The 25,856-nt window shown below is 55.2% G+C and overlaps 10 protein-coding genes across 10 annotated transcripts; 6 read left to right on the top strand and 4 right to left on the bottom strand.

Moving 5' to 3' along the window:
* Positions 1-1,274: 1,274 nt before the first annotated feature.
* COL26b_004635 (uncharacterized protein) lies at positions 1,275-2,027 on the top strand (the record flags this gene model as incomplete). Its single annotated transcript, XM_053177506.1, has 2 exons — positions 1,275-1,899; positions 1,975-2,027. The coding sequence occupies 2 exons, from the start codon at positions 1,275-1,277 to the stop codon at positions 2,025-2,027; spliced, it is 678 nt and encodes a 225-aa protein (XP_053038620.1).
* A 1,937-nt stretch (positions 2,028-3,964) lies between these two features.
* On the top strand, positions 3,965-5,872 carry COL26b_004634 (uncharacterized protein; the record flags this gene model as incomplete). The annotated part of the gene is made up of 1 exon (XM_053177505.1): positions 3,965-5,872. The coding sequence occupies one exon, from the start codon at positions 3,965-3,967 to the stop codon at positions 5,870-5,872; it is 1,908 nt and encodes a 635-aa protein (XP_053038619.1).
* Positions 5,873-6,768: 896 nt separating this feature from the next.
* Positions 6,769-7,077, top strand: COL26b_004633 (uncharacterized protein; the record flags this gene model as incomplete). Its single annotated transcript, XM_053177504.1, has 1 exon — positions 6,769-7,077. The coding sequence occupies one exon, from the start codon at positions 6,769-6,771 to the stop codon at positions 7,075-7,077; it is 309 nt and encodes a 102-aa protein (XP_053038618.1).
* A 959-nt stretch (positions 7,078-8,036) lies between these two features.
* On the bottom strand, positions 8,037-9,414 carry COL26b_004632 (uncharacterized protein; the record flags this gene model as incomplete). Its single annotated transcript, XM_053177503.1, has 4 exons — positions 8,037-8,628; positions 8,757-8,898; positions 8,952-9,235; positions 9,290-9,414. The coding sequence occupies 4 exons, from the start codon at positions 9,412-9,414 to the stop codon at positions 8,037-8,039; spliced, it is 1,143 nt and encodes a 380-aa protein (XP_053038617.1).
* Positions 9,415-10,304: 890 nt separating this feature from the next.
* Positions 10,305-11,526, top strand: COL26b_004631 (uncharacterized protein; the record flags this gene model as incomplete). The annotated part of the gene is made up of 2 exons (XM_053177502.1): positions 10,305-10,856; positions 10,918-11,526. The coding sequence occupies 2 exons, from the start codon at positions 10,305-10,307 to the stop codon at positions 11,524-11,526; spliced, it is 1,161 nt and encodes a 386-aa protein (XP_053038616.1).
* A 246-nt stretch (positions 11,527-11,772) lies between these two features.
* On the bottom strand, positions 11,773-13,269 carry COL26b_004630 (uncharacterized protein; the record flags this gene model as incomplete). Its single annotated transcript, XM_053177501.1, has 1 exon — positions 11,773-13,269. One exon carries the CDS (start codon positions 13,267-13,269, stop codon positions 11,773-11,775), a length of 1,497 nt encoding a protein of 498 aa, XP_053038615.1.
* A 284-nt stretch (positions 13,270-13,553) lies between these two features.
* SMG1 (Serine/threonine-protein kinase smg1) lies at positions 13,554-14,065 on the top strand (the record flags this gene model as incomplete). Its single annotated transcript, XM_053177500.1, has 4 exons — positions 13,554-13,583; positions 13,733-13,804; positions 13,858-13,932; positions 13,988-14,065. The coding sequence occupies 4 exons, from the start codon at positions 13,554-13,556 to the stop codon at positions 14,063-14,065; spliced, it is 255 nt and encodes an 84-aa protein (XP_053038614.1).
* A 221-nt stretch (positions 14,066-14,286) lies between these two features.
* Positions 14,287-14,859, bottom strand: COL26b_004628 (uncharacterized protein; the record flags this gene model as incomplete). Its single annotated transcript, XM_053177499.1, has 2 exons — positions 14,287-14,465; positions 14,574-14,859. 2 exons carry the CDS (start codon positions 14,857-14,859, stop codon positions 14,287-14,289), a joined length of 465 nt encoding a protein of 154 aa, XP_053038613.1.
* A 2,100-nt stretch (positions 14,860-16,959) lies between these two features.
* On the top strand, positions 16,960-19,152 carry COL26b_004627 (uncharacterized protein; the record flags this gene model as incomplete). Its single annotated transcript, XM_053177498.1, has 4 exons — positions 16,960-17,326; positions 17,379-18,874; positions 18,936-19,094; positions 19,150-19,152. The coding sequence occupies 4 exons, from the start codon at positions 16,960-16,962 to the stop codon at positions 19,150-19,152; spliced, it is 2,025 nt and encodes a 674-aa protein (XP_053038612.1).
* A 704-nt stretch (positions 19,153-19,856) lies between these two features.
* On the bottom strand, positions 19,857-21,354 carry COL26b_004626 (uncharacterized protein; the record flags this gene model as incomplete). The annotated part of the gene is made up of 4 exons (XM_053177497.1): positions 19,857-20,081; positions 20,134-20,662; positions 20,715-21,060; positions 21,108-21,354. The coding sequence occupies 4 exons, from the start codon at positions 21,352-21,354 to the stop codon at positions 19,857-19,859; spliced, it is 1,347 nt and encodes a 448-aa protein (XP_053038611.1).
* Between the last annotated feature and the right edge of the window lie 4,502 nt (positions 21,355-25,856).

Raw genomic sequence — 25,856 nt, 5'->3', positions numbered from 1 at the left:
AGGTTCGGGGAGCAGGGCATAGTCTTATCGATAGCGATGGATGAGAAGGGTTGGAAGGGAGGGAAGTGGATTAGGTGAGCAGGAGGGATGATGATTATGAAGGATGAACAGAAGAGGCGAGTATGAGAGGCAAGTGGGGGGATGAAAGCTGGGGAGGCAACGGAGCTTTGGCGGGAGGGTGCACGGGGCAGGTAATGAGGAAGAGTGCAGTGTGAGGGTCACATGACAAGAGAACTTCCGTATCTACTTCGTACGGCGCATCGCAGAGCTCATCCGGGACCACCATCAAATGCAAGAATTGACGAGCATTGCCATCCATTTGATTCCATCACTCGAATCTCTCTCATATGACCCTTCAAGGAAAGACAAGAGTTTTGGAATGCTCGCAATGAACCTGCCGGACTTGCAGCTCTTCGAGGACCCCAAGAAGACGCCACACGACCCAGACGAGTGAAAGAAGAAGTGACAGCATGATTCATCTCCCCAGAACACATAAAGGTACTAGGGATGGTATCAAAGACGAGCTTGACAACGGAAAAGAATAAGAGGCCATCAACACCGCTGGCCTCGACATACTTACTCCAAGGCTCGCCAACAGCTTCCAGCATCATCCAACGACGTCTCCTGAACCCTGCGAGCAAGTGCATTGATTTGGTGAACTCCAAAAGACCGAATTGGTGATGATATCCAACTTGGATGCTATCAGAAGGAAGAGGAGGGTAGTGCGGGCCAAGCTGTGTCGGGTCGGGTCGAGGTGCTCAACGGGGGTGAGTGGAATCCTGCTCTCTCATTGGCCCATGCCGAGGAGAGTGCGCAGCAGGGACACTCACCACATAAAACCCGCTGGCATCCCACCACCCTCCTTTCCTCAACCTCTCCCTCTTCCTCTGGCTTCTTCACTTTTATCAGAGAACTTTCTCCTGGCACCCAAAACCAACTTTGGCCATCACTTTGCACCTTGCCTAGACCACCCAACACCATCAATCCCCTTCAGCTACCACTTGGAGCTGCCCCTCCTCCTCCACCGGGCTTCCTTCCCACCTCACTGGAGGCCCTCACCACCTCATCTCGACCACTCCTCCTCATACTCCCACATATACCACCAGGTAATCACCATCCATCATGACAATCAACACTCTCCTCTCTCTACTACACAATGCTCATCAGTAGACAGGACTCACCCAACAATGGCACTCGCACCCGTCACCCTCTCATCCCGCTCAGAGGCCACGAAATCACCGCATCTCAGGTCACCAAATCGCCATTCGCTTCAAATGGACTACAACATGGCGTCATCGCAGGGCAACACTTCCCCTCACCGTTTCACCACCTCGCCTGCCCTCCTCAGCCCTCGCGGTCAGCTCACACCAACATCACTCAACCAACCCTCGCCACGCGGATTCCACTCAGAACCTTACTTGCCCGGCCTTCTCCCGGGTCACATGACCGAGGAGTACTCCCACGGCACCCAGAGACCTCGTAAGAAGCCCCGGACACCCCAGAGGACCAGCAAATCGCACAAACGCGACCGGAGTCAGAGCAGCCTCCTCGCAATCGGGTCATGGAGTGACCAAAGCAGCTACCACGACGCCCATCTCTCTCGGGCTCATCGCTTCCACGACGCTCGCCGCTTCGATGATGGACCCGACTCCAAGGACCTCTCGGCTGCACCCGAAGACGACTTCATCCTCTTCCCCGACGACACCCCGGAGCCCACTCTGGTGCCCTACGAAGCAGCGCCCCCACCACGGGCACCCCGCATCCCCCGTCTTCGCACACCAGACCTCGCTCCCCTCTCAACAGACGTCCAATTCTTCCCCTGTCTGGGCGACGAGAGGGAAGAGGACAGGGTCAACGAGACGTGGTACCTCGCTGGCCGAGAGAGGGTCGATTCACAACGTAAGCACTACCCCACACCTCACGATCTCACCTGTTGGTGTTCATCAGTGGATCTGCGACTAACCATTACTCTAGTGAACGATGCCTTGGCTTATATGGCTGGGGTGAAGGCAGGAGGAAGACGTTGAGGGATTGAGTGGTGGTTTGGAGTTGGTGACGATGTCGTTTAGCGGATATTCCTGCTGTTTCCTACTTGTATTGATGAAAATGGCCCAGCCAATGCAAACATGCTGAGCCAATGGCGGTTTGGGCTAATGTGACGATGGTATCGATTTGGCGCTGGGCGTTGGAGATGATGAACCTTGACCAACTCCTTTGAAAGGAACTGTCTGGAAATCGCAAAGTTAACGAATTGAGTATGTTCATACCAAAAGCCTTGAGAGTGATGCCTTGAAGATTATCGTGAGTGAAGTCGTCACTGTCGTCGTTGCTCGCAGTGTCCGCACGCATGCAGAGCCACCAATACAGTATCACGACCTTGCTTGTAAGTCAAGGGAGGAATAAACCATTTGGCCCAGAAATGAAATGAATTGAAATGCAAGCGCGTCTACTAGATCGATTATCTGCGCATGCTTGATGTTGAGAGAAGGTATCATGAAGCCCTGCTAGGACTCCAGCAGAGTCCTGTGCCGGGGTCCAGACGAAGAAGAAGAAGAGGGAAGGACGAGGTGACGTTGGAAGCGGGAAGAGCTGGGGGATGCGGGTGGGGAGGTAGACCCTGAACAGCTTGGATGGTCCGTGCACAGAGACATTCTGCCTGACCGAAGGCAGACTTTCTCACCGAGTCTTACCGAGATCCACCGGCGCTCACCGACACTCACCTCATGCTATCCTGGTTCTCTGACCGACACTTACCTCTGATGTCTAAGTCTCCTGCTGGGCCCCCTTCCCTTACACGCTTGTTTGACCTTAACATCATTGGACGATAGTTAAAACTATGTGCTTGTAGTTTCTGATTAAACTGGCCCTAGTCGGTGGGGTTGGCGATGGTAAAGCCAACTTTCAGCCTGGCTGCCCGGCCTGGAATAGGCAAATGCGAATTCTTGAGTATTGATTTTTTTTGTTTCGCAGTCGAACAGGCGAGCTCGCTCGCTGATCAGTGTATTATCTGTCCATGTAGATTCTCTTACATCGATCTTCGAATCTCTTAGGAGGGGAAAAGAGTTATCATAGAAAGACGGGGGAGAATAGACCGCATCAATCAAAACATCTCTTGCATCACGACTCGATGAGCACTGGGGCTGGCTCTTTTCAAAGCAGCAATTTAATTCAGCTCATGAGAATCAAACACGCGATAGTCCACATGCAAGAACGGACCGCTGTTCCGAATTTGGCGTGAGAAGCGAGCAATAGCAGAACCATGATCCGCGGCCACCACCACAGATACCAAATTGGGAATCAGCTGTACGATGCAAGACAATTAAGCTTATTTTGACGCCCATGTGCAGGGTGTTGTTGGCTTATTGCGTCAGTAATGTCGGCTATCCAGCTTGCTGACATCCATTGCGGCTGCGGTACTTCGCTGCCTTTCCACTCAAAGAAAAGGCAGGCTTCCGATCAGAGAGGTGCCTGTTTCCTTTCCAGAGGGGTGTCTTGATCCAATTGAAACTGCTGATCTTTTATTCAAGGAAGAAATTGCGGTGCGGAGATGCGTGAGGAAGGACCAAAGCGCAGGATGCCACTGCCCCATTGAGGCCTCAATCAACCCGCAAGGTGGATGAGGCCAAACGACCTCCACTGTCAGCAGCCGCCATTCGACTCACAGGCCGACAAAACAAACCTTCGACAAGCGGCCTCAATGTTTTTGTCCCTTATTTAACGTCCACTTCTCTTCGAGCGTCCATTATCCGTCTTCCATCTTCCCCTCAGCAGGCTGTACCCTCCATACATCAACGATCATCGCCAAAGACATCCCGACCACACTTCCCATAAGAGTTGACGTTCCCTATATACTCGCTTTTATTGCCTTTGTCGTCGTTGTCATTGCCTTAGTTGTCATCGTCTATCGTCGTCGTCCGTCGTCGCTGTCCACTATCTTCGTCTGCTGTCGTCGTTTGCTGTCGTCATGGCGTCCCAGACCCATCTCCGACAACGCCTTCTGCAGGATATCGCTGAGCTTCAGCGCGAACCCTATCCTCGGATTTCTCTTCGCACGAGAGATGAGGATCTTAAAACAGCTTGCCTGGTTGTTCAGGCCGAGGGTTGGATGCCGATCCACATGACCATCGAGTTTGGAGACCGATACCCTCTTGTCGCCCCTAGAATCAAGATGGACACGAAGATGAATCATCCCAACGTCTTCAGCTCGTACATTTGCGCGTCCATTCTCAACACATCCGAGGGGTATACGCCCGCGTACACCCTCAAGGGCATCGCTATCCAGATGCTCAGCTTCTTCAACAGCGAGAACGTCGAGCAGATATATACTGGTGCAAAGTACGGTCTCAAACACTTTCGGCAAGAGAGCTTGGCCATGAAGCAGACTTTCGTCTGTTCCCGCTGCGATTTCGACGGCACGCAGACCAAGGCGGATATTAGGAGACTTCGCCGGTATGCCACGAAAGCGCAGCCCCCAACCGAAGACGTCCAGACGGAGCAAGAAAGACACCAGCAACTTCAGTGCACCCTCTCCAAGCTGCCGGACGAGTTGATCTTGGACACCCTCGAGAACCTGGACTTTGAGGAGCTGATTGCGTTCTCCCACGCCTGGCCAAGGATCGCCAAAATTATCGCATATTTTGACTTGATTCGCCTGCGAGAGCTGCAGTGCTTCTTTTCCAAAAGGAACTTCCAGAACGCGAAGCTCGGTGTGGGAGTCGAAGTATCAGGCCAGGGGAAGCGTTCAATTGAATCCGAATTTGACCTGATCTCTCAAGCAGCCTTCCGCGATCTTGGCATTCGCCTATCCGTCCACAACCTCCGCTTTCAATATTGGCTTCCGCTTCCCATTTCACGCCGGCACTGGAGATCCGTCCAGGAGGACGTCCCTCCCGTCTTGGATGCCATTGCAGGCAAGACGAGTCTGCCAAGTCGGTCCTCTGTCGACGTTCTTGCAGCCTTCATGAACGACATTGTGGTACGACTCAACCAAGTTGAGGCAAAATCGGCGCTGAGAAGGCGGTCACACGATTATGATAATGGCAAGGTGAGCCGGAAAAGCACCCTTCGCCATGCGTCAGAGAAAGCGATAGAGTCCTATTTCCATCTGTACCACCTCCTTCTCTGCCTCGCCACGAGCGACGAATCGCTCGTGAGAGCCGCGAACGCCAAGATCAAGAACTTCATGAAGGGCCAGACCTCCAAGGAAGCCTGCCCCAATCTCGGCCATCTTCTCGTCTATCTACTCATCAGCGACGTAGCAATCACGGAGAAGATGCGCAAAGCCATTATTACAGAAGCCATCACGAGGAACGTTGTCTGGATGCTCGACAAGAGGGGTGCGAACAGGGTGGAACTCAGTTACCTGGAACCGGACAAGGTCTCGACATTCCGCCTGCGCAAGACCTTCGAGGCAAGCCGGACGTCATATCGCCTGTTGATGTTCTCCGAGCTTTTCCGGCGCATCGCCAGGCCATCCAATGAGAAGAGCCTGGTTGAGGTTCGGGATGAGCTATTCGATCGCCATGGTGCGCCACCCCAAGGGGCTGCCCTCCAGCTGTCGACCGATGTCCGTCGCCTCCATGACATCGACAACTTTCACGACTTCTTTGGCGAGATGGGTATCGAGAACAAACCGAGCGCAGAGTGGTTCACCTCTCATTTGCGAGAGTGTGTGAGGAGCAGCATGGCAAGGGGGTACTCTGTGTGGGGTCTGCCGGCGACTACTGCGCTGGCTCTTAGACGTCAACTTGAGCCAAGCGTCGGGCTTTATGGAGATCAGTATGTGAAAGCGCCGCCAACGGCTTCGAAACTTCAAGGCATCACCTTCTTCCCCAAGAAGAAAGGTCAGCAGCGACAGGTAGTTCGAAGATAGGAAGGGGAGCCAGGAGGTGGAGGCGCAAGGAGTTGGATGTGATACCCAGGAGATGATCTTTCTTTCGTACTATGTAGTTTGTCAAAAGCTTCGCTAGCCGGAGAGTGTCCATCACACACGCGTGTAAATCGTATATCCTAATAAGACCCCCTGCTTTTCTTATAGGTGCGAAAGCGACTGCGTTTCCCGTGCACTCGCTTTTATCATCTCTATCGTCATCGTTGTTATCATCGTCGTCCGTCATCGCCGTTCATCATAGTCCTTTGTCATCGTCCTCTACCATCATCCTTCCTCCTCGTCATCTTTTTCTCTGCTGCTATCGTCTTTATCGAAGTATCAAATATGCCAAGGTTGAAAATCATCGGAGATAATTCCCTGGTGGCTAACTCAAACTTCCCGGCAAGCAAAACTCTTTGTCAATACAGTAAAAATCATCGTCAGTTAGTTCGTCGTCACTAACAGAAGTATTACAATTAAAGATAAAAAGATACAAGCAGGGAACTCATTCATTGATGATAAATGTCTGAATATAACTTGACGCGACTGCATCAACTTCGATTTCGCCTCTCCCGCCTTAGCGCCATGCGTCGGAAGGGGGCTCAGCCACCAAATTAGCCAAGAAACGCCCACGACAGACCGTCGACTTGCTGAATCCCTGCATCAACGTGAAGTCTGATCTTTAATTAACTTGAAGGATCATTCGGAAGTCGCACCAGACCCAACTAGAGCGTTATCGTGGTGTCATTCCCACCAGCCTTAAGCTGGTGCGGGGTGAACATCCATCGATTAAATCTGCCGCTGAATCCTCTTTCACATCTGTCACGTTCCGAGATTCCAGAACTTCTTTTCATTTGGTTCCTTATCCTTCCATTGGCACCAGAAAAACAGCTTCCATAATGTTGACAAGCGGCACTCTCGTCGTTGTGGCAGCACTGCACCTGGCCACGGCCCAGCTCCTCTGCTACTTTCCCAACGGCAGACAAAGCACCGATGTGCCATGTAACGTCTCCGCCCCAGTGAGCATGTGCTGCGGCTCATCGAAAGCGTGCCTATCCAACGGCCTCTGCCTCCTCGACGACACGACATCGAGCAGCGGCAACAGCTATGCCCGCGGGACGTGTACCGACCCTCAATGGACCAGCGACCTGTGCCCGAAGCAGTGCCTCCTGAGTAAGAAGCCCTACGCCTTCGCCATCAAGACCTGACGAAGCTGATAGGCACATAGACCAAGATTCGCCAGACAACTCCTCGGCCTACGATTTCCGCAGCAGCGGCGTCCAAGTGTGGGAGTGTGACCGGCAGGGGTACGGCGCGGAGGCGGAGTACTGCTGCGAATCGGACCGGGAAAAGACACGGTGCTGCAGCACTTCGACGGCTGTCTTCAAGCTCCCTGCCGCGACGGTTGGCAACGCCGTGGGCCAGGTTTTGACGACGACGACGACGACGGCGGCGGCGGCAACAGCTACAACGACAATAAGCTCCGCGAGCCAGGGCGCGACCAGCACGAGTGAAGGATTCGCGACTGCGGCTGCAACCGCGCCGGCATAGACATCAACAGACAAACCCGATGAACCTTCTTCAGGCCTCAGTGTCGGCGCGATTGCGGGCATCGGGGTTGGAGTTGGTGTATTTGTCGCTGGTTTGGCCCTTTTGGCGGCGGTTTGGTTTTATCGGCGCCACGCGAAGAAAACCAAGGCAGAGGTGCACGGCGAAGTTACTTCGGAAAAGTACACAGGCGTGAAAGAGCTGGAAGGGCGACATCTGTATGAAATGGATGGGGCGGGGGTGGTCGAGGTACCAGGAGAAGACCACAGACATGAAATGCCACCAGCAGTCAGAGACGCACGGTAGAAGCCAAGAAAACTAGGCGTGAGCAAATTTATGAGGAAGGAATTGTGAGAGGACTTTTGAACCCCTGAAACCGTCCCGCCTCACGCAATCTATGGTATCTCTGATAATGATTAGAAGAACGCTTACTCCATCATTGTATGGAATGCAGGTTCGCAGCCCCGGAAAGGTCTGGCAGACCTCCCCATCCCCATGCGGATAATCGCTGGTGTTTTCATGCCACCAAACCGATGCCGACGACACCCCAAGATAATAAAATGCTCACCGCTAACCCAACGCCGCCAGTATGCAAAAAAGATGCCTTTGTATAGTCTGCTCAGCCCCGAGCAGGGGCTTGTTGCTTCATTTGTATTCTTCTGAGTATCATGTAGGTCGATCTGGGTTCGAACTTTTCCGTCTTGGGATTCCAGTGGCCCCAAACGTCAATAACGACGAAGCCTCTGGGCAGCTCGATCTCGACAAAGCCGGACACCAGGATGCAGCCTCGCGGAGGGTAAGATCGGGTAGGCTTCCATGACTGTGCCAGTTTCTTTCTGAACTCGCGGGCAGGGCCATCTGTGATCTGCTTCATGCCTTCGATGTGAGACATGGCTGTGTCCCTGACGAAGTTGGTCCTGCCGCCGCTCTCGGGTTCTCCCGATTGTCGTGAGTCAGAAGTCTTGCTGACATCGTGGGAGGCGTTCTCTGCAGGAGTTCCGTCCGGGGTCTGTCTGTTAGCTGAGGGGAGCGGCCCTTCAGACTTGGTCTGCTGTACATTGCCGCCTGGTAATGACGGGAACGGCGACATCGGCTTGCTAGGCTCGAAGCCGAGCGCGCGAGATATGCCCTCGAAGTGCTGCTTCACCAGGGCCGACGTGAAGGCCCATGTCGAGAGTGTCATGGCTTCTGGCCAGAGAATCTTGCGCAGCCTGTTGACTGTTAAAGAGTCGACCGGTTGAGTTGACCAATAAAGTCCGTCGTCCTGCATCAGCAAACTGCGCCATGTTAGTACGGAGCATGTCGGTATGTCTAGGGTACAAGCCATAGCACAACGTACCCAGAAGAGTAGTATACTGGCGGCGGACGGTATGGAAAATCTATGTCCAGCCAGTATCTCCGCAGGTTCACCACATTGCCACACCTCGCCGTCAAGGTAGGGTGCCTCTCGACAGCGCTTCGCACCCAGTGGGCCAGGTCAGCTGTACACCAGAGTCAGCATCTATCGCGATTCTAGTCGGACTATTATCCATACCCCGTATGTGGTTTTGGAGCTCCTTGTCCTTGCTAATCCTCACGTATTGTCGCCACTCCGGGTCGGTGCCCTTGTACGGCGGCTGGCTGACTTGTTTCGTCGTAAACGGGAAGGGAATAAACCAAGGCTCGGTCTCCTCATCCATCTCCTCATCTAGCGCCTTCTTCTCGGCGGCCGAAAGACTCTCGTATTCGCGGTCGACATGTCGGAAGAATGGGTTAAGGACGGTCGACCAGTACATTTGCCAACAGGCGAGCGAGATGCCTGCGCCGAGGAAGAACGACCTAGCAGTAAGTCAGCTGTAGTCCGATGGAGCAACGGAAGTGATGGGTGCGCACCTGGCCCTGAATCGAGACTTTGTGACCTTGACCCTCTGGACGACGATGGTCTGTTGGCCTTGGACCTTCGGAGCGAGCGCCCGAGCAGCGAGAGTGCTGGCGCGTGGCCTGAAGAAACGCCACATCGTATATTCAGAGGGGCACGCCGAGCGACGGCGGCCGTAATAGGTTCGATAGCAAAAGGATGTCCCTCTCGTGCAGCGGTGGACCGGTGGGGATATCGGAGTCGGGGGAGACGGACGAAGGTTGGTAGGCTGCGATGACTGATGCGAATCGACGTGGGTTGCCCGGCGGAGGTGGGATGGGATGGAAGTGACGGGACGGCAGGCAGATGACCGTGTAGTTATGCGAACAAGAGGATGAAAGAAGTGACACAGACGGCGCGGCACTTCTAGCAAGGCTGACGTGGTTTGCCGCGACTCGAATGCAGCGTTTTGCTGTTGTTTGTTCCAGAGGCAACGGCAGCCCGAGGCGACTCCAACATCAAACTGAACAACAGCTGCGGCTGCGCTGCGCGGCTCTCTGTGTCTTGCTGCCACCAAGTTGCCGACCCAGTGCAGTGCCTCCGCTCAGGTTCTCGGCCGGAGTTCTAGATGCATGTCGGCGCACAGTGTTTGTTGGTTCCCGCCCCTTACCCCGCCAGTGTATCGGTCCCCCTGAGGGATGCCTGCCGATAGCGCAGCATACAGTGTGGATGCTCAGCATGCACGGGGCACCCTCATCGATGGGCAGCACGACCCCTGCTCCACTTCCCTGGACCCCAGGTAAGGGGCCAAGCCACAATCGGATAAACGGTTTAACCGGCTGCACTAGCCACCTTGATCCCGCCACGGGGTCGCCAATGGATCCAGACAGGCACCTGGGACGTGCTGCGACAGCTCCCGTCGACTTACGTGCCGACTCGACGCAGCTTTGGCCTTGGAGATAGCAGCCACCTGCAGCATCAAGCTCGCCCACCCGTCAACAACCCCATCGTCGAATCCATCCCCGAATTCCATCCACCGCGTTCGACATCATGAAGGTCTCCGTTGGGCTTGCGACAGCCCTGGCTGGCGTCGCGACCGCGCTGTCCTCCGACCAGCCCGCTGACGTATATCTCCTGCAATCGAAGCAGACCTCAACCTCCAGTTCCGACATCCCATCATTACCACGACAGATTGCCCGCCTCATCCTCCTCCAGCGTCTGTCCCCCGAGGGCCAGCATGGCACCTGGGATCTCCCCGAGACCATGTCCAGCGAGAAGGCAGTCAACTACCTGAACGACTTCGGCCTGTCGCCCCAGGGTCTCTTCAGCAACGCCGCCTCCACCAACCCGTCCCAGCTTGTTGTCATGCTCGAGGGCATCACTGGCGATGATGCCAAGGCGCTTCAAAAGTCCATTGGTGCTGGACCCAGCTTCAGGGTCGGCGACGCACCCTCCGCCGCTGCCAACACCCTGCTGCTGGCCAACGACTTCCAGAACGTCGGCGTCACCCCGAAGGGCTGCAAGTTCGACAAGGCCATCAACCCCTTTGCCGAGGAGTGCTGGAGTGGCAAGTCGTCCGTCGTCAGATACGACGTGAAGAAGGTAATTTAACTATTCAACCGCTATGATGGATGCCCAAATGCTAATGCCAATGGATTCGCAGGACTCCTCCATCATCAACTCCATCTCCGAGAACGCTTCCCTCCTCCGCCAGCTGGCCCAGAACGGCGAGATGGAGACTATCCTCGTTGCCATGCCCGAGTCCTCCCGCAACTCTCAGATTCGTCACTGGTCTTCCAAGCCTGAGGAGCTTCGCCGCCGCCAGGTCGAGTCCGTCATGAAGACCGAGTCCGACAAGCAGGACAAGCCCGCGCCCACGAGCCCCGCCGAGAGCGCCACCCCCTTCCCCGGCGAGATCAAGCGCGGCAGCATCCCCTCCTGCTTCTCGTCGGCCGACGCCTGTGTCAAGGACACCAGGAACTGCTCGGGCCACGGCGAGTGCGTCAACAAGTACCAGAAGGCCGACGGTCAGTCTACCGGCACTTGCTTTGCCTGTGCCTGCTTGTCCACCAAGTCCAGCAAGACTGGCAGCGTCACCCACTGGGGCGGACCTGCTTGCAGCAAGGTTGATGTCAGCGTTCCCTTTTGGCTCTTCACTGGTTTCGGTATCGCTTTGATTGGCACCCTCTACTTCGCCATCTCTCTCCTCTTCAACGTCGGCGAGGAGCCGCTTCCTGGCGTCATTGGTGCTGGTGTCTCCAGATCGAAGTAAAGCCATCGACGATAAGGCTTTGCGAGTTCAATGTGGATTGGAATGAGTGTAGTGACTGTGCTTATAATTGGCAAGTGGTAGTCTGTACCATAGGTGTATTCTCATGCGGCGTTGGCATTGGCAGGACATTTCTCTCTGTTTATGGAGAGGTTATTTCTTAGACAATCAAAGAATTGAAGCAATGGTTCCATGAAAGCAGTCTATGTTGGGTATCATTAATTTGCTAGGTGCACGTACGTAACCCAACTAACCCAGGTCATCTGGATCCGGGCGCTCACTTGGTGTCGTTCCAAGGCTCTCCAGCCCCCTCTCCACCCTTAATTCACTGGCGCCAGTGTTCGTGATCTGTCTTGCCGGAGACTGTGCAGCAGATTCTGCGGCTGATGATGTGCCGACCGCGCTGGTATACTTCTGTCCAGCCTCGTTGAGAAGCTCCTGCACCTCATCCTTTCTGGTCAGGATGCTTTCCTTCTCCTGTTTCAGTCCCTCCACCCGCTTCGTCTTGTCCGCCAACTCCAGCTCCATGGCCCGCATCGTCATCTGTAACCTCGACAGGCACTCTGACAGGTCCGGCAACGGCGTGATTTTAGGTGGTACCTGGAGAAGGTGCTCGGCCGGGTTGGTCTGAGGCTTCTCCAAACCATCCATACCGGAGCGCGTCTGCGCTGCTTCGAACGCCGCACGCCGCTCCGCCTCCGAAGCGTCCGATTCATCACCAGAATCGCCCTCGGCCATCTTGATCTGCTCTGCCATCTCGCGCCGCCGGCGGAGCTTCTCTTCCCTCTCGGCCTTTCTACCTAGTGAGAGCCCACCGTCCTCGACAAAGTCGTCGAACCCTTCACCAAGATCCTCATCCTCAGGCACAAGCCGAGTGTCAGCCTTCTTCTTGCGCAGCGAGGCACCGCCCTCATCATCGTCGAAAGAAATGAAGTCGTCGCCAGACTGCTCCTGTGCTAATCGTGCTCTGCGCTCTTTGCGCTCTTGAATCTCCGCGTCGGTAAGGATGTTCGTCTGCTGAGGCCGCGAGCCAAGTTCGTCCGAGTTGACAATCAGTGCCCCTTCGAGTTCGGATGCATCCAGGTCCATCTCGTCCTCGTCGTGCACGCGCTGCGATGCAAGGTTCTGCGGCGTGTTGGGCGTCGAGTTTTGTAGCTCGTCCAGGTATTCCTTACTGTACCTCGGCCGGTCTTCTTCCTCGTCGCGGAAGGTGCGCATCGGCAGACGGTTCTTGATCGCGCTGTTCTCCAAAGCTGTGTATCCCAGGGTGGCCTTCTTGGGCGTGGTGTACTCGGTCTTTTCCCCATCGTCACCGCCGCCCTGGGCACCACCAAACGACAGTCTCGACGAAGACTGGCGCTTCTTCTGCTTCAAAGACCCGGAACGGCTGACCGTTGGACGGATCACCACGGGACCGTCATCTTCGTCGTCGTCCTGTTGCGTGGAGCCCTTGGACTTGCCCGAGTCGCTGATCGCAGCACCGCCATTGGAGTCCTCGACCTCGCTGACGTTGATGCTCTTTCGTAGGCCGCTCTGTCGGAATGGCTTTCGCGTGAATTTTACTGCTATCGGCGCACCGTCTGCCACCCCATTAGCCTTGCGAACGGCATCAGCGCATCGTCTCTGGACGGGGACTGCAGACTCACCATCCTTCACCGGCTCCGGCGAGCTTTTTGACGCATCATCATCCTCTTCGTCGTGGACTTTGATCACACGAGCTTTCCTCTTTGGCGTGAACGAGCTCATCCTGACAGATGATGTATTTTCGGTAGAATTTCGAAGGTGTTGAAGCTCCGATAATTCGAGGCCGCTCAGTTGCGTTGCCTGGGAACCTCACCTTGAGAACGCGCAGATAAGCTTTCTTATCGCCACGTGACCCACCCAAATTTCGACACCGCCCAAGCCAGGCTGCCCTCGGCAGGCTACAGACAGAGCATCGATAGCTTCGTCGCGTCGCAAAGCCCATTTCGCGCCTCGATTGACATCACCCATATCCAAACCATACACACCCCACAGACAGACAGCACAAGATGGCGCCCGCACAGCCCGAGCTGAAGAAGGTACGGAGGCCCATTTTCCTCACGGACATTCCCGAGTCTCCGGACTTGTACGATGTACAACCAGATTAATGGAGAGTGCCTACTTTGGCACCTCCTCTATCGGCTCATCCCCTTCTGTCCTGGATCATGATCGCTAACGTTTATCGCAGTACCTCGACAAGAGACTGTTCGTTCAATTGAACGGCAGCCGCAAGGTTATCGGTGTTCTCCGAGGCTACGATGTGCGACGCTCTTGGTTCTGTCGTTTGGAGTTCCGAGCTAACAAGCTCCATAGGTCTTCCTGAATATTGTTCTGGACGAGGCGGTCGAGGAGAAGGAGGGCGGCGAGAAGGTCAGGCTAGGCATGGTTGTACGTATACCGTATTCTCCGCCAGATTTACCATTTCAATGCTAACCTCACCCAGGTCATCCGCGGCAACTCAGTCGTCATGCTGGAGGCGCTGGAGAGAATTGGTGGCGACGACCGCCAGCAGAGAGGCTAGATTCCCTAACGACTCTATGGTCGACTTCCACGAGATTCTTTTGCGGGGCTTTTACACTTCGGCGTTATGACGGCACAAAAAGATGCATTTGGTTCCAAGACAAAGGGGCGGGGATGAAAGATCGCTAGATACCAGCAAATGTCACATTCAATGCGAACCACCACGACCGCCGCAGCTGCCATTTGACGAACCTCAGATCTCGGGCGTCCATGCGGCAAAACTCACTTGGCAACATCCCAGGCTTTCTCGTCATACCAATCCATCATGCGGCAGCCGTACTTGCGTACCCAGCCCTTGATGCCGCCCTTGAGGATGACGGCCTGCACAGCGGTCTCGCCAACGTCATCAAAGTAATCCTGCAGCCAGTTCGCAGAGCGTGGGCCGCGTCCGTTGCTGCTACCTGTGCAACGGCCTCAGCAGGGGGGAGGGGTCTTTTCGAGTGTGTGGTGTGTGTTGTGGACAGAGAAGATTAGAGCGGATTGCTACTCACCGCAATAAAATATAACACGCTTGACACCAGCCTGCTTACACAACTCATGGATGACGGGCCTTGTCTGGTACAGCGTCTGGGCGGGGAAGTTGATCGACGTTGATATCGTCCCGCCCTCCCAATCGTTCCTGCGTACGTCCACAAGCAGAAAGTCGCGGGCCCTATCTTGCCCATCTGCAGCTCTAGCCTCAAGCAACGCCATCACCTCGTCAGCCTCGACTTCCAAAGACTTGGCTTTGGGGGCAGGAAACGCTGCCCACCAAGGCGGGGTCTCCGTCGCAGTTGCACCCGCAGCTTCAGCCATGATTCACTCAGGCGATCCGCCTCGTCGGGTCAGGTCTTGGCTCAGCTGGACAGACAGAGAGAAAGAGATCTCTCCTGCAGCAGTTCCTGCGCCTGCTGTGACGCCCGAGATGCTCACTGGGGGTTGCTTTAAGGGCGCGATCTTGCGGGCGCAGAGTTGCGGGCGTAAGTTACCCCAGAATCTGCGAAGGCAAGTCTGAAAGGGGGTTTGGCGGATGATGTGATTTGAGTTGCAGAGCCGCAAAGCCGTGCTGCAGCAGCTTCTCCTCAGCTCAATCTCCAAATCTCTCGGCACTCTACAGCTGTGGAGAATGCCGCACGGAGACATTTGTCATTCCGGGCCTTCAATTGGCTGCTCATGATGCCATTGAGCCCCAAGACACCTCAGTAACTTTTGACCCTTGCGCCGTCACAACCCTGATGCACTTTAAACACACATTGGCCCCCGAAACTCTGGAAACACCAGACGTAAATGTCATGTTGTTTGTGGTGATGCCTCAACTTCACAACCTCTTCAAGTGAATCGGTCTTTTTTCTTGTCTGCTTGCTTCTTCTTCTTGGACCTTCCAACCAGCTGCCGCCCTGCCCACATGCCGAGACTAATTGACGCATCTCTTATCTCCACCCGTGGGATTCGGGACTGGCTATCTCGACCAATTACATGTTCTTGTGGAGTCCGGCACTCACTCCAGCCTGTTGCCAGTGGCTCCCGTCTCTCTCTTTGCCTGCCGTCCAGCAAGTGCGGCATTTGTGCTTATCTCCCGTCGCCAAAAGCTTCCTTTAGAGGCATTCTTTCTTGTTTCTGGGTCGCGGCTACGTTGTATTTTTGATTAAATATTGACGACCGGGCCGGCTCAGTTGCAGATGGAGCAGATGGGCATATCCATTGACCTCTAGGATCAGCCGTTACCGGAGAGAATCTGCATCCCGCGGTCAATTGCTCGGAGATGTCACAAGTGTCATCTCGGCGTCCTAGCTGGTTTTTGAACACCGAACGGGACACATGGGATCCCGTCTGACGGGCTTCTCGCATTTGCGACAGCAGGATGATGCCAAGAGCATTCTCAGGCTTGTAATGGGTGCTTCGTTCGATGATGTGCGCGCCCTATCTAACAAATGGCATCCTTCATGTCTATCAAATCTCACAGGGCGCACACACGCGGGACAATTTGTGAATAGCTGACCGTCATCATCATGTAACACTTCTTCTCCAGGTCTCTTTGCAGAACCTCGACGAACTGCTGGTCGCCGCTCATCGGCCTTCTTGCTGACATATACCAACATGTTTGTTTGTCTTATCGCAACGTCTCGGAGAGAGCCGGTGAACCAAGACTCCGACCCCAGTTTCTCTCCATCGCACGCCGCTGCGTTCCCACAATGAGCGCCGAAAGGGCGAAAGGGCGCAGACGACAACCCGATACCGATGCCCAAGAAACAACTTTTCCATCCCATGTCCACCTTGTTTCCCCCACTGCGGCACCCGGAGGCCAAGAGGACGGGGACAGATGGGATATCGCCCCGCCACCGGGGTAAAGAAGGGTAAGGAACCGTTCCTATCTTCCCGCCCTGCGCCGCCTCCACAGATAAGACACCGCACCCAATGACTCGGGACCCTCGCGCCCGACGACTGCTTTGTGCAACGTCAAACTACATGGCCACCACATGGTGAGCCGTGGAGCTCCCTGGGAGAATCGACATGGCATTTCCTTCGCACCTGCTTCTTCAGGTAAAGCTGAACGACCGGGAAACTCTCCGATGGGATGGGTTCTTCGTCTGTCCTCAGCGACCCTTGATGATATTTGCTGTAAGCCTGCGAAGCTGCGCAAGCCGACACCGCCTCACGTAACTGTTCGATGACCAATATTGTGATGTTCATGGATCAGGTCACTTCCAAGGCTGTTGGCCGTGGTGGTTCGGCGAGTCTTGCGCGTCGGACAGAGACATCCATAGACCGGTCCCGGCCCGGGCATCTGGATTGACCACATAGCAACCGCAGGTCTATAAAGACCAGCGGGCGTATCACCAACATGAAGGTATCCAGAGACTCTCTCCTCACGCCAATCTCACCTGGACAGCCTCAACTCGGTCCTCTGATCTCGCAATGTCTCGGTGGCTCCTTTCTTTCGTCGCCGGAAGCGCCCTCGCGGCTGCTTCTGGTCTCCCCCTGAAGCTCGAGACTCGTCACGCCGTCACTTCTCGTGTTTCCAACATTCATCTGACAATCGAAGAGCCCGTTGATGGATCCGTCACCTTCACTTACGGATCTTGCCGCGGCGTCTCGCTCGACGATGCTCATCACACCATCGTCAAGTCCGAGGTCCGCGACTCCCAGCGCCTCGTCTGGGTCCTCCCTGAGGATGCTCACTCCGACGGCTGTATCTCCGCTTGGAGCGTTTCTGGCTCCTTGGTTGGCCGAAGTGAGCCTCAGACTCTTCACCACAGCTGGAAGCGTCGTGCTGCCAAGAGATGTAAGTCATAGCCACGACCCTCGATCCCGCTCAAACGCTGACACCAGCCCAGCCATTCACATGAGCAACGAGACTGGCTTCGACACCCTCGGCGCCTGGTTCGAGGGTGTCAACCTGCTCAAGGACAAGGAGCCTGCCGCCGTAGACGTTGACGCCGCCAAGTCTAAGCAGATTGCCATCGTAGGCGCAGGCATGGCGGGACTCATGTCCTACCTCGTCCTGTCTCAAGCTGGCATGACCAACATCAGCATCATCGAGGCCGGTCAGCGCCTCGGCGGTCGTGTGCACACCGAGTACCTCTCCGGCGGGCCCTTCGACTACTCCTACCAGGAGATGGGTCCCATGCGCTTCCCCGAGACCTACGTCGACCCCAAGACCAACGCCACTTACAACATCTCTGACCACCAGCTCGTCTTCCAGCTCGCCGCCGAGATGAACGAGCTTAACAACCACGACAAGAACCTCAGCGTCGACTTCATCCCCTGGATCCAGTCCAACGTCAACGGCTTGTCTTACAAGAACGGCATCAAGCTCGCCAACGGCCTGCCACCTACCCTCGCCCAGATCTCCGCCAACTCCTCGCTCGCCGTCGCGACCGTCTACGACGATGCCACCAACGCCCTCTCCGCGGAGGAGGAGAAGTACATGCCCGGCAGCGACTTCTCCGTCGCCATGGCGAAGAACATGTACAAGGCCCACGGCGAGTGGGTTCGCAACGGCTTGAATGGCCTGGGCGGCGACACCTGGTCTGAATACGCCTTCATGGTGAACTATCTCAAGGGCTCCCTCAACTCCACCGACGCCCTCGGCATGTACTCCGCTACCTCTTTCTGGGACACCCTCTACGAGGGCATGTACTTCGAGGCCGCGACCTACAGGACCATTGATGGTGGTCTCAGCCGTCTGCCCCTGTCCTTCCACCCCCTCGTTGACGACGTCACCACCATGGACCGCAAGATCGAGCGCGTGCAGTTCACTGAGGACTCCAAGGTCAACCTCCAGTGGCGCAACAACTTCACCGAGAAGACCTTCCAGAACGCCTCCTACGACTACGCGCTGATGGCTGTCCCCTTCTCCATCATCCGCAAGTGGCGCCTCCCCTCCCTGCCCCTGACCATCTCCAACGCCATCAAGGAGCTCCCCTACACCAGCGCCTGCAAGGTTGCCCTCGAGTTCTCCGAGCGCTTCTGGGAGCACTATGAAAACCCCATCGTCGGCGGCTGCAGCACCACCTCCGACATCCCGGGCATCGGCTCCACCTGCTACCCCTCGTACAACATCAACGGCACCGGCAAGGCGACGATGCTCGCCAGCTACATCTCCGGCGACTGGGGCCACCGCTGGGCGTCCGTCTCCGAGGCGGAGCACGTGCAGTACGTCCTCGACGCCATGGTCGAGATCCACGGCGAGAACACCCGCGAGCTGTACACTGGCAACTACAACCGTCGCTGCTGGGTGCTCGACCCCCTCGAGAGCGGCTCCTGGGTCAGCCCCGTTGCTGGCCAGCACCAGCTGTACATTCCCGAGTACTTCAAGACGTACGACAACGTGAGTGACCCGTCCCTTTCTGCAACTCCTTTTGTGGCCGTTGAGACTAACAGTGATGTAGATGATCTTCATCGGCGAGCACACCTCCTACACGCACGCCTGGATTTCCTCGGCTCTTGAGTCCGGCATCCGTGGCTCTGTGCAGCTGCTCCTTGAACTCGGTCTCGTTGACGAGGCCAAGGCCGCTGTCAACAAGTGGATGGCCAGATGGATCGACATTGTAAGTTGACCAGCCCCTACTCAAACATCGGTGCCGTAGCTAACATCGCCCTTAGTAATTCGATATAATGGTAATCAGTGGTGGCTATCACATTGGATAGACCAAAACAGCACGAGTAATGAGGGGCGTACATACGAGACGTCAGAAACTCGCCGAGGGATGGCGAGAGTTAATCACATAGTGTGACGAATTTATGAATGAAAAGTACATGAACCATCTCATACCCGAAAGATCATGGAATGGTTCTAGAACCAACATGAGTGACATGCACGCTCGCCTTGGCATGAACACTCCAAAGAGTAAATGGTCCAGATGCGACGACCCAGTAAGCAAAAGACGACAGTCCACAAGCGCCCTGCACGGGAGATCCTTCTCGTTCCACCCACTCCCGGCCCCGCGAGGCCGTTTTCAGACAGATGCCGTTGGAGCTGTCGCCCAGCTTGATGGTGGCACCCGAATCCTACAATCTCAGCCTTGCAGGCGTAGCTCATGGTCCGATCGATCCACCGAGGGGAACAGGGGTTCGGCCGGACCCGGAAGAGGATGGTTCGGCATCTGCTGATGCGCCGCGTTCATGCAGCGCCTGACCGATCCTTTAAAGAGTTTGTCATTAGCAGCCGCGACTTTGTCATCTGCCCCCCCTGGCAGCCACGCAGGTTCATCTCTTCTCCACAACATGGTAATGTCCGGAATCTGCAAGAGTCGGAAGATCTTCTTGCGACAGGGACCAGATCTGGTAGTCAATTCATGCTGAGAATGTGACTATGCAAGAAGTTCGTTTTCGTCTCGCTGGAGTCTGGCTTCGCTCGTCTCAAACAGCCGCGGGACTCCGGACTGGGAGAAGGGCACGCCGTCTCGGACGATCTTTGCCAGCCCTTTGGCCGTTAGGAGAATAAAGGCCATCCCGTGGCCGTTGAACCCTGCGGCGATGTACTGCCCGGGTTTGGATGGGACTGCACCAACGTGGGGCAGCTGGTCATTTGTGTACTGTATCTGGTCAGTTCTCGGTCGAATTGCGACGTGATTGAGAAGCGCTTACCCCCATGATTCCCGTCCAGATTTTGTCAACCTTGGCTCCGCTGTTTTCCCAGCCGTGGAAGTTTCTCTGCATGTAACCATCAAAGTACGTAGCAGCAGGCTCGATCAAAGTTGAGTCATCCCAGATATTGTACCATTGATCGAGGCGCTTCGGATAAAACTCCGTCCTGCCGCCGCCAACGATGATGCTCCCGTCCGGTCGAGTGACCTGGTAGTCGTACAGGCCGGGACCGTGACGAAGGGAGTAGGTCGAAGGAAGATGTGGAGGATGCGTGCCTTCTGGGACGACCACATGGCTGCAGATCCCCCGAGCTGGGATGATGCGGTCCTTGTACTGGGGAAGCAGCGAGGAGGTGTACGCGTTGGATGCAAAGAGGACGGTTCTGGCTCTAATGGCACCTCTGGGGGTGGTCACCGTCCAGAACCCGTTGTCTTGGGTGTCGGACACTTGAGTGACGGGAGTATGCGTGTGAAGCTGAGCTCCCTTGCTGACGGCTTGTGACAGGAGGGACATGACAAACTTGTAGGGCCTGCAAGGGTCAATGTGGTTCTCTCTTGGAGACGTCTCTGACAGGACCATACCAAATAGAGCCGGCCTCGAAAGCGAACGCTGTGGTGGCGTCTTTGACTCCGGAAAATGTTTCAGCTGCCTTGCCCTCGACAGTGTGAACGAGCTTGGCTGTTGGTGATCCTAGCTGAAGGAGCTCATCGATACCTTTCTTGAACGGCAGGGCGTGCTCATCCTTTCTGAGAACAGCCATGGAGGTGGTCACTCTGAAGTCGCAGTCTATTTTGTTCTCCCTGACGAGATCTCTGACAGCATGGAGGTTGGAAAGCTCAAACGAGGCCATCTCGTCAGCTGCCTCTTGCCCGTACTTCCTAATCAGACCAGGAAGGCCTTGATAGAGGTCGGGTCTTACGTGACCGCCTGGTTGGTGTTAGTGCGGGGCTGCTGCACTGGAGAACGTAACTTACCATTGCGAGCCGTCGCTCCCGAGCAAGCTTGTCTGGCTTCGAGGATGGTAATGGAAGGCCGGGAGGAGTCATCGAGGCCGTCGAGGAGGTAATGGGCTAGAGCTGTCCCTGTGTACCCAGCGCCGATGATGACGATATCCTGCTCTGCTGGCAATGTCTCGGAGCTCTGAAAGCTATCAAGCTCGTGGAGTTGCGATCGCCAGTAAGGCACCGTGGCGTTGGGGACCGGGAACGGAGTCGTTGACATGGTGGAGCTGGATGATGTGATGAGAGATGAGAGGAGTGCGTTAGTGGGAAAGGTTCCGGCTGAACGGAAGCCAATCACGAAGTCTTTTAACGGTCTCGAAGAAGTTGCGATTGGCCAAGAAAAAGATGCAAAGTGGCCAGTATCAAACATAAACACTGATGGAGAAGTAGAGGTCCGCAAATGGCTCGAAATGGCAACTTGCAGCTCCGAAAACGCGGGGCGGGTGGCTGTTACCTCCGCAGCGCCTCGGAGCCGACCGCCGGCCACCGGGGCCACTATCCGTGCTATGTACCTAAGCGAGTGCCGGCAGGGAGGAAGGAGCGCCCCCCAGAACTCGACGCATGGCGACTTCCATCCGGTAAAGTAAGTGCTTTAGTGCACCTGTCAAGTTTCACCATCTCAACTTCAACTCCAACTTCAACCATCCATCTACACTCTTTTCCAACGTCGACCATGATTCTTCTGTTCAATCTCCACTCAAGTCGGACCCTTGCTTTGCGAGTGCCTGACTCGCGGCATCGTCAGATTCGCTCTCTTCTGCCACGCTAACATCGTTCGCTTATTGCGGAGAGATGGCCTTCAATCACGCTACCGCCCAAACACCATCGCCGGCCCCTGTCCTTGCACCTGTCACTGTGTCGTACCCATTCCTTTGGGTTCATGATGCATGAACGTTAGACACGTGAAGCTGTCAAACTGTTATCTCCGGTGGCAAACTGCCCGCCACGAGGCTCTGGGGTGCTTCGGCGTGGGGTTATCGCGACACGTGCTACGGCTTGCAAGGGAATTAACAGGACGCCTGGTGTCAAGTGAACCTTCTTCACCGCCTTGGTTTGTCGGTGAACGTTTCCTTGGAATTATGGTAGGAGGAACGTTCCCATTTCCTTCGGAGATCCAGTCCGACTCCGACGATCCTCGGCCACCATGCCTTCTGATACCCATCGCACGCCCTGGGAGTCTAGGACCGCACCGCGTTTACGCTTCTTCTTGTTCAAGAGGGACCGGTCTCCGCTCATCGAACCATCCAGCTGGAACACAATTGTGCTGTCCTCTCGCCACCGACATTTTATTCGATCCGATAACGAGTACTCCCTTGGAAGCGAGTCATGATCGAAGGGCAGAATTTCGACGCACATTACTATTCGAATGGGAGAGATTCTCGCGATCGGGTTCGGCATTCTGAGCTGCTACAAAGTACATCCAGCAATTGCCGGCGTTTCTGACTGAGATGATTCGACATCGAATAGTGACCTTTCCGATAGCCGCCGAGACAAGCCTTTGGTAATTATGTTGCCAGCTCTCCAACGGCAGCTTCTCCAACATACTGCCACTCAGACCAAATCTCCTTGAGACTCTGTCGCTTTGAGATACGATGTTGCTTATGGTCCTTCCGAGTAGCAGCAACCGATGTCAGTCACGGTGTTTCCTAAAACGGGCCAGTAGTACAAGCTTTTTCCCGTTTTGGGACGGCACACGTCAAGGATGCAAGGAACACCGGCCACTGCCGACATTGACAACCCAGAGAAACCCCACGTTTATTGCATGAATGGTCGGTTAGCTGCCGAAAGTCGCCTCCCGCATTTAGGGTATTGGAAGTGGGACAGGCCTTCAATAACTTCATTGTCACTCAGTGCAGCCATCGTCCCCTTCCAACGACCGCTGTTCAACTTCATCTCATCACACGAGACGCGTCCGTACTGCCAACAACGCTTATACAGAGTTATTTGGTGTGATAACGCGCTCGCGGCCCCTGGTTTCCCCATCCAGGCCGCTCCGATTTCCCCCGAGGTTACTTGCTGCCAGACAACATTTCTCGTCAGCAACACCAAGGGATCAACCACAGTGGGCGCGCTCCAGAGCAGGCTCGGACCAAATCGAAAGGCCGGTGGCAGATCATAAGCGACAAATAGATGCGGCGGAGCCATCTGCAAGGCACGGATGCCAGCATGACGTGCTTTCGATTGTTCGTATTGTTCGTGCACGAGTGCCTCAGCCCTGGGCACGTTGAATCCACTTCAATGATCAACAAGTGTGCACGGGCACGCTGCCCCGGGCTTTCAGTTGGAAAATTTCAGGCATGATTCACATTTCTGCTGAAGACAAGTGCTTGAATGATGGATCTTGACCTTGGGCTGACAGCGGGTACGAGCTCAGGATTCCGCATGCGGCCCCGTGGGCCGACGTTGCAATATCTATTGGAATCGACGGACGCAAGATATATCTGGTTGATTGATCACATTTCTTTTTGAGAGTGTCCCATGCGAAAAGTACGGAGGCCGGACGTCCCGTGGGTCGTTCGCCCAGTTCTTCAGATTCGTTCAGCCAGGTTCGTGGAACGGTGGAGCGGGTCGGCATCGTCGGGCCCGGAGAAATCGGCCGAACGGAGGCGCTGAACCGATAGCCGGAGGTTTGACGGCATGCGATTCATTCTGTATCTGTGTGAGGTACAACACTCCTTCTTTACGACCGTACGGTCGGGCGTCACGAGCAAATCTGAGCGAAGCACTAAGCTCTTGCAGGCATGGGATAAGACGTCACGAGAACGAAGACGCGCGGATGTCCTTCCAGGATCCAAGACACAAGACAGGCTTATTTGCAGTCCAAATCATGCGGAATGTTTTGGCGATGGTCTGGCTATCGTCATCGACTCAAGAAAATTGGCAGACTGGATATGAAGTTGGCATGGCCATCGCTTTGGAATCAAGACTACGGAATTCGGTCTCGTATACAGTTCCGAGAGATGTGGGCTCTCAAGCTGTGCAGACAACGCGGCTATCTTGTCGCGCGGCTCAAAGATTAGCCCGAAGGGCTAGAAAAGCTCCATGCAAGCTTCGAATGTTAGCTTGGTGGCGAGTATGAGCTGTGTGCCTTGCCATCCGCTTCAGGCTCGCGAACTGGATGGATACTTTTGCCTCTTGTTGGCGGTGGCCGCCGAAGATCTCTCCGCGAGAAGCGAAATGTGGGCTTTGGAGGACCATGCCAATGTCAGTACACACCTCAGGACGTCGAGGAAAATCTCAGCCGAGGCAATATCACCTATGATCTAGGGTCGAAGAGGCAGGTATCTGCATGCTCCTAAAGTCAGCATTAGCGGGAGTCGCTGTTGCAGTCTTCCAGTGGCCTCCTCCACAGTCGGCCCCACGACATCAACGGTCCCGTCCATGCAGATGCCGGTGCTGGCTCGACAGTATCCGTACTTCCCTGGAGTTGGGACTTCATGATGGGTCCGGTCTGCCGACGAATCATCAAGTCGTTGGCGACATGTTGATGCCTGGCATGTGGAGGTCGTGCAGGATACGGTCCGATACGTGAGCAGCCCTCGTCTCGCTTGACGATTGACTGAGCAAACATGTTTCATGAGCGACGGATCCTGACGAAGTTGGCAGAGATTTTCAATGGTGTCGGCTCGTCAAATGCTTGCCTGCTCGGCATTGACAGGAAAATGGCGACCAGGTCCAGTCAAGGCTACATACATACCGTTGGTGGCTTTGCCGGGGAGAAATCCGTGGTGCCTTCACATTGCTTTTTCTAAGCGTAACATCGTGGGAGCCATGTGGCTTTAGGACCTGGTTTGATGTTGGGAGTCCAAGCGGCTCCAGACCGTAACCGAAAAGTTTGCCTGTCAAATATCAAATGGCGAACGGGCTTCCCTTTCTTCTTTCCAAGCAGAAGGTGTGTGGCAGAGTCGACGAAACAGGCATGGTTGTCAGCGAGAGACCATGTTTGCTTGTCATCGCAGGTCGCCGCTGCCGCCCATGTGCAACACGACGCACAGCGTAGCTCGGCTGGTATCCCAGCAATGCACTGCGACCCGGCAAAATGGAATAATTGGCATGGACCCGAAATTGATCAAAACCTTGGTCACACTTGCATTGCATCAAGTCTCATCTTCGAGGGCTGCAAAAAGCAATCTAACGGCCGCCACAACGCTGAAGAGCGCCTCGCGTTGATGGGCTGGTGGCGTTGACGCATATGCAACGAGCAAACATTTTCTTCTTTGCTTGAGCTAGCAAAGGGGAAAGCACCTCGGAAACGACATGTCATTTTGGACATTTTGAAGAGAAGCCTTTACGAGTTAGTGCGCCTCGGTTGATTGAGAGCGGTGGTTGGACTTGGGCGCCCGCTAAACCATTCGGAACCTCGCCTACGAGGCGCTACTCCTGAGATGGTCGGTCATCCACCGACCACCGAGAATCCTCGGCTTCGAAGACGATGCGCCATGTTTGCATACGACGCGTGGAGAGAAGCGTCTTATTGCAATGTTTGCGTATCATTTGACACCTGTCACAAATGATGAAAGAGAGGGGGCCGTTCGAGTCTTGCATATCAAGGCCCCCACCCAAAAATCTCGTCTGTTGGTTGGTCCATCGAGATCTTCTCAAGATCTCCATCATTGGAGCTGAAGAGTGGACTTGGCCGGTGGAGGTCACATTGACAATCTGACAATCGCGTGTAGAGAGGACTTTGATCCGCTGAGGGCTGCCAGTTCAAGCCCGGGCAAC

Source organism: Colletotrichum chrysophilum, assembly GCF_026319265.1.
Source record: "Colletotrichum chrysophilum strain AFK26 chromosome Unknown scaffold_28, whole genome shotgun sequence".
Taxonomy (NCBI): Eukaryota; Fungi; Ascomycota; class Sordariomycetes; order Glomerellales; family Glomerellaceae; genus Colletotrichum; species Colletotrichum chrysophilum.
Note: the sequence above shows the minus strand (reverse complement) of the source record. Positions and strands in the feature narration are given on the sequence as shown.